The sequence below is a fragment of the Thalia democratica genome, chromosome 4 (genome assembly GCF_965202585.1).
Source record: "Thalia democratica chromosome 4, ktThaDemo2.hap1.1, whole genome shotgun sequence".
Taxonomy (NCBI): Eukaryota; Metazoa; Chordata; class Thaliacea; order Salpida; family Salpidae; genus Thalia; species Thalia democratica.
The window spans coordinates 40,929,712-40,936,291 of record NC_139168.1 but is presented as its reverse complement, the minus strand read 5'-3'; the positions used below and the strand labels follow the sequence as shown (position 1 = coordinate 40,936,291).

The following is a 6,580-nucleotide window of genomic DNA, read 5'->3' as shown; positions in this document are numbered from 1 at the left end:
AAAAATACTTTACTAATGAACAAAAACAAATGTGCAACCCGACACGAAAATCCTAGACACGTCCTAATTTTTTATTTTCCAAATATTTTAGTACTGCTGATTACTATTGCTTAATTATAAATTCTCTTAGATTACTTATACTCTTGTTAGAAACGTTAACAATTAAACAAATTATTTCTAGACCATAACATTTTTATAAAAAGCCAGAAAAATAGATTTTATTTCGTCTTAAAGTTTAGTTTAGCTTTGCTTTAAATCTGGTTTTGAGAAATTCTCAATATTATTTTTTTTTTTAATAATAATTTTAGCTAAAATGAATGCCTCAACTTCATCAAATAAAATAATTTGATTTTTAGTATAACAAATTTACTATATTAAGTTCTATAATACGATTAGGTACTTGTACTTGAAACCTTTTTCCTATTAATATTCTACTGTTGAAAATAAAAACAATAACATTTTTGCCTAACAAAAATGATATTTATTGTATCAATATATTTTACTAGATAAAAACAGTTAAATAAACAAAATAATTTCAGTAATTTTCATTAATATCAACTTTTAAGGAAATTATTAAATAAAGTTTTGTAATTAAAAAAAAAAAAATATCATATCATTACTTGTTTCTATATATACACCCTATATTAAATAAACCAAAATATAGATAGTAAAGCTAACTAAATGCAACTTTAGCAGTATAATCTTTTAACCACTAAGTTTTAGTTAAAAATGAGTTAGTTAATAAGGTACAAAATAGTTTGTTACCAAGCTATTGCTAAAATCAAATTTACCTACAAATTTGACTGTCATTATCAGAACTGAAAATTATTTATGCTTTAATAAAATACTCTAATACATACTTAATTTCGATACAAAAAATTTAAGTAATCATATTTTAGGATTTTAAACTAGGTTCACAGTGGGCCAAAGCAGCAAAAAAAAGAACTTCTCTTTGAAAATTTGTGGGTAAATAGCCAAAATTCTAGCGCATTTAGTGCTCAAAATTAAATAAAAAAATTCCATCCATAAAAAAAAATAATATATAATAAAAATATAAATATAAAATATAAAAATAGATAAATAAGAAAAATCTTTATAAATGCTGTTTTATTACAACAAAATATGAGTGCATAATTAATTTAACTAAACTGTAAACTAAAAGTTTTATCAAACAACTATATATAAGTGACAATAAAGTTATAACAAAACAAAAAGTTCAAATGAATTGATGAAAAGCTTTAAAATAAAAAAAACCTTAGATGTTTTAAAATTAAAAAGTAACAGCGCTGTTAACCGTTTACCGCGTTGTAACTTCAATTCAATTTAACAAGTTAGCAAAAAGAAAACAGTAAACTTATGCAAAATTTTACACAACAAGCACAGAAAACTGTTAACGTTAATTTGGTTTCTTAATATTCATCTTCAACACGTGCACTTCTTCTGTTTTATCAACACTATCAATCATATTTTCGTGCTTGTTCCAGCTAAAATCACAATTTTAACTTCATGTTTGAATTTAACTACCTTGTCCGACTGAATGTCACGAACTTTTATTGTCAGAATCTGCACATAACGTGCGAAAACAGTGTCACTGTGTCCACCTGTTTAAACAAAAATTTTAGGTTCATCAATTATAATAAAGTTAGATAGAGTATTTATTTAATATCGTTTTTTTTTAAATCTCTAACTATCCAACAAAAACTTAGTATTTGTTTTTTTTAATTTACTTGCCTAATTGTCTCTTCTGCGTCATATGATTTAAGCTTTTTCCAATATTCATTAAATTCCAAACAGAAATCAAGTTGTCAGTAGAACCAGTGGCTAAAATATTCTCATCGTAGCGATTAAATTAGAGTGGAACTCAAAAATAGTTTACATATACTTCAGCTGTCTAATCGTGGGCGCCAAATCTAATTTAAACAACCGAAGTAATTATTTAACTTCATTCTACTGGATAAAAGATTGGTTGTACAATTAGTAAAATATTGTAGATGAGTTAGGTATTGTTCTTTTTTTAACACTACAATTAAAGTAATTAAAACTAATGTTAAGTAGAAGGTTAAGCTTTTTAGTATCTAATGTTTCTTTGTTTTTTTAATACTAAGTTTAAGTACTTAAATGCTAATGTAAAATAGAAAGTTTAACTTTCTAAAGAGTATAAAAATATTTGAACTCGATCAATATTAAGCAAGGCGAAAACTAATAAATAGTTTTTTTTTGCTTTGTAATAATGAGTCTTATTTAAATTATACATTACATTGAAGACAGTTAATAAACACAACAAGTAATTAGAACTTTTCATATAAAACAAAACTACACAAAACGAACTAACACGGCAAACATAAACAACAAGTGTCTCAATAGTTTACTTAGGTCTAGGGTAATTTTGAAGGTCCTTTACACGAGATGTAGCTAGGACAGAATACAAGTAACTGTTCATTTTTGTAAACGCGAACTTCTTGTTGATTCGATGACACTCAAAAAAAAAACCGCTAAACCAGCGATACTTTTAAACTATGATGAAAAAAAAAAACCGGCACTTAGAGATTAGCTGAGGATGGTACAATCACCGTCAAGCTGGCTAAAACTTTACAAATTCTTCCAATAAAACACCGCCCGCTCCAAGGAAATTCAGTCCTTATATGCGATAATATTTTCGAGATAATGAGCTTTTCTCCCGGCAGTTAATTTCGCTTTTCGCGGAAACTTCCTATAATTTAATCAAGTGACATAGAAAAACTTTCTAAAATAGTAAGTTTTTAATATTTTAAAACAAGCGACAAAATTACAAAATTTTAAAAGTGAATATTTATCTTTAACTTAAAGAAAAGGACATGCGCACGTCGCTGTCTATACCCCATATTTAAAACATAACTAAGAAAGCAAAGTCAGTTGATTATTTAATTAAAAAACTATTAAAAATGACAAAGAAATCAATTTCTTAATTTGTGAATTTTGTATACTTAACAGACTTTTTAAATAATTTTAGGACAAAAATGAGAAATTTTTAAAGATTAAAAACATTCTTTTTTTTAACTTAATTTTTTTTTCTCAGACTTACTTGGAAAGTTTGTTGAGCATACTGAGTTAAGTTGATGAAAATAAAGTTTATATATCGACATCAATTTAATTTGCTTTTAAGATTTATGATACCTCATTTAAAAATAAGCTTTATGTGAAGAAATGTATCTTAAAATATAATTTACACTTTGTTTTTTAAAACCAAAGTATTACTAAGAAAAAAATATCTATGCATAGCTTAAAACAACTAATTTAGTAGCTTCTAAAATAACTAGAAAAAAATAATTTAAACAATAACAACATTTAGAATACAATTTTAGTTAATTTTTGTTTATTTTCTATCTTTTCTATCTTTTTGTCGTTTGTTTTAGTTGTTGAAGTTAAACTTTAAATTTTGAAAAAAATATTATTAGTTAGCTCGTAATAGATGGTATACCATGTTGTGTACGAATCGATAACCTAAATGTTCCTTTGTATATTAGGTCCTATAACCAATTTTTTTGAGTGCTATTGTTTATTATTCAATAAACTGTATTGTTCTTTAAACAATATATATTAAGTTGGTTATAATTTTTAACTTCAAGAAAACTAGCAGAGCTGAATATAAGTCTGCAGCTTGTGTAACAGTCTTGTCAAATTCCTTCATGCATATGCATGCAGTAGTAATGCTTCTTTACAGTAGGTTATAGTTTTAGGAGACTGCAACTATAAAATCCTGGGTGAATGAAATAACTGAATGCTAAAAACAACATTATAAGTTTAAACATCCTTATAGATTTATGTATAACTCTTTGTACGATTCAAACTTTTCATTTTAATAAAAGCTAAAAATATTTATTGCCAATGCTTGGTTTAAAACATTTCACTAAAGTATTCATGATTTGGCCAAAATTAATTGATAAAAATTTGAACAAAAAGTCTGTTTTTCTATTCAACTCAAGACTATCTTCTGCAGTTTCTACAGGTTATTTTAAGTTATTTGTGTTAAGTTTTGACAGTTAACTAAAACAATTATGCTTGTTTTATACTAGCTTATTTACTTGCACACTAATTTAAACAAATTTTAAAGATCTTAGAAACTAATCATAACAAAATAAACGAGGAAAGAAAGAATCTAATATTATTAACAGTAGTTTATAGATAACATAACTGTAAAGACATATACATATCCATATATTAAACTGTTACTATTGTTATATTGTAACAAATTATTTGTTTTTTCCAATTTTTTTGTTTTTATTTATTTGTCAACCAATTGGTTAAGATCTTGCAGCCACCAACTCAGAGGGCTTTAACAGCAGTCCTTATAACATCTACCGTAACATGCCACCCTTTTAACAACTTTTAAGCAAACAAAAATGCTTACACCAGAGGCTTTTTAAAAGTCTTTTGGTTAAGAAACACAAGTACTTGTTTTTATTTTATTAACTCATCAATAAACATTATACAATTTAATTTGACCAGTATTTATTGCGGCCATCATCAAAAAAGTTAAGATGCTTTGCGCCATCAGTTACAAATAATGAACTTTACCACACAACCATCAACAAAAAAATGATAAGGAAAAAAACAAGTTGTAGGTTGTTTGGGATACTGTTGTTGATGGTCGTGTGTTAAAGTTCATTATTTGATTGATGGTGCAAAACATCTCAGCTTTGTTAATGATGGCTGTAATAAATTTTGGTTAAAACTGGTATACCATGTTGACTGATCAAACTGACCAAACAAGCAAATACTTAAATCTCACATAAAGCTGACAACGTCTGAGACGTTAGGTTGTGAACATCAAACCATAAACGGTTGTTTCAGTGCATATGCACTTAAGTCTGCTTGGTTTAGATCTCAGCAGCAGTTTCTCACAACTATGCCTGCCTGATCATTTCTAATAAGGACAAAACTGGTCAGGTCTGGGATACTGTTGTTGATATATTCTGTGGTAAAGTTCTTTATTCGTTGTTGACAATTTTATTTAGTATTACAGTATGTACTTATTGTAAAGCTTAGTTTGCTATGAAAACATGTTTATAATTTTGATGCTTATATTATATATATATAATTGACAATGTGCTTCATTTTCATTTGCAACAAGTAATAATCATTGTCTATGAAATATATTTACAAGTTTAATGAAATTTGTAAATCATCAGTAGTATAAAATTATATGTTTTAGACCACTTACATCTTATAAAACATAACCAAGTTTGTTAATATTGAAGCCAAAACCATACTTGTTTGATTATAGAACACATAAATAATTACTTTGATTGTGTATAATTTTTGTTACCTTATCTTTAACCGAACTTTTCAAAAAATTACATTTATACTTTTTTTTTTGTAGATACTAAGATTTAAATTAATTGAATAAGGCAGGGACAAAGCTTGTTACAAAGCTGCTTCATTGCTTTGGTTTTATTTAATAAAAATTTAGGTTATAAAATAAATAATTATTACCAGGGTTGCCACATACTTAGGCTACTCAGGACATTCAGCATAACTCAGGATATTTTGAAGTTTTTGAAAATACCAGAATGACTCAGGACAGCTAAGGATAACTTGGATATTTTGAACTTTATTTTAAACTCAGGCTAAATTAGGATACTTTTGTTATTTATGAAAAACTGAGGATAGTTTTATATTTATCAGGACGGATATTTTCTGTGGACTTTGAATGAAATTTAGTTAATTTAGTTTCAGTATTTTGTTTTTTATAACCTATTTTAATAAATTTTTAAAAGTTATAAAAGCTGTAAAGATAAAAAAGAACTCCAGATGACTAGGGACAGTTTTTTGACTCAAAGGGTGGCAATCCTGCAACTGGTTCAAAAGTTTATTCAAGTCAAAATTTTATTCCTAAAATTAAACACTAACATATATTTGCAATCATGTAAATCAATTTTTAGTCACAATGACTGGACATGAAAAAAAATCCAGACAACTCCTTCATTTTGAGTATGGATTTATACAACAGCATTAAAATAAACGATCTAGTGGGCTTATATTTATTAAATAAAAACACAGTAATAAAGTATTAGCTTAGACTTTTGTTTATATGAAGATGACTTCCTAAAAATAATAAATGCAAATCACAAATATTTGCAAAAAATACTACAAAAAATTATTCAAACTATTTAAAGAACACTATAAAATTACATTAGAATCTGGACTTATTTAGAGAGATTTTTTAGAAGTAAACTTAAATATTTTTAACTTAATCTACAAACCCTTAATAGACCATACTCCTTGATACTTTATATTATACAACTACCCAACTAAAACAATAAAAACAAAACTCATAAAAATTAATATAACTAAGATTAATTCAATAATGTCAAACAAAGTTACCAAAATATCTTAACAAACTTTAAATTCAGTTTAATCTCCAATAAAAAAAAACTTATAACAACAATTAAGAACATAAAACGACATACTTCAATCCCCATTCAACCTAAACAATAATGTCTTAACTTAATTAACACAATTTTAACAACTACTACCCATGAAAAAAAATGTTCAATTACTATACACTAAAAGTTTCATACATTTGCACAAGTAACTTAAG

At 26.1% G+C, this 6,580-nt stretch overlaps 1 protein-coding gene across 2 annotated transcripts in view; it reads left to right on the top strand.

Annotated features, from left to right (window-relative positions):
• The first annotated feature begins 3,742 nt into the window (after window positions 1–3,742).
• LOC145833968 (protein-glutamine gamma-glutamyltransferase K-like) overlaps window positions 3,743–6,580 on the top strand; it is a 28,709-nt gene continuing 25,871 nt past the window's right edge. For both annotated transcript variants that reach the window (XM_082941259.1, XM_082941258.1), the window contains exon 1: window positions 3,743–3,985. In XM_082941259.1, coding sequence (XP_082797385.1) covers window positions 3,865–3,985 — 121 coding nt within the window. In that variant the 5' untranslated portion in view covers window positions 3,743–3,864. The remainder of the gene's footprint in view (window positions 3,986–6,580) is intronic.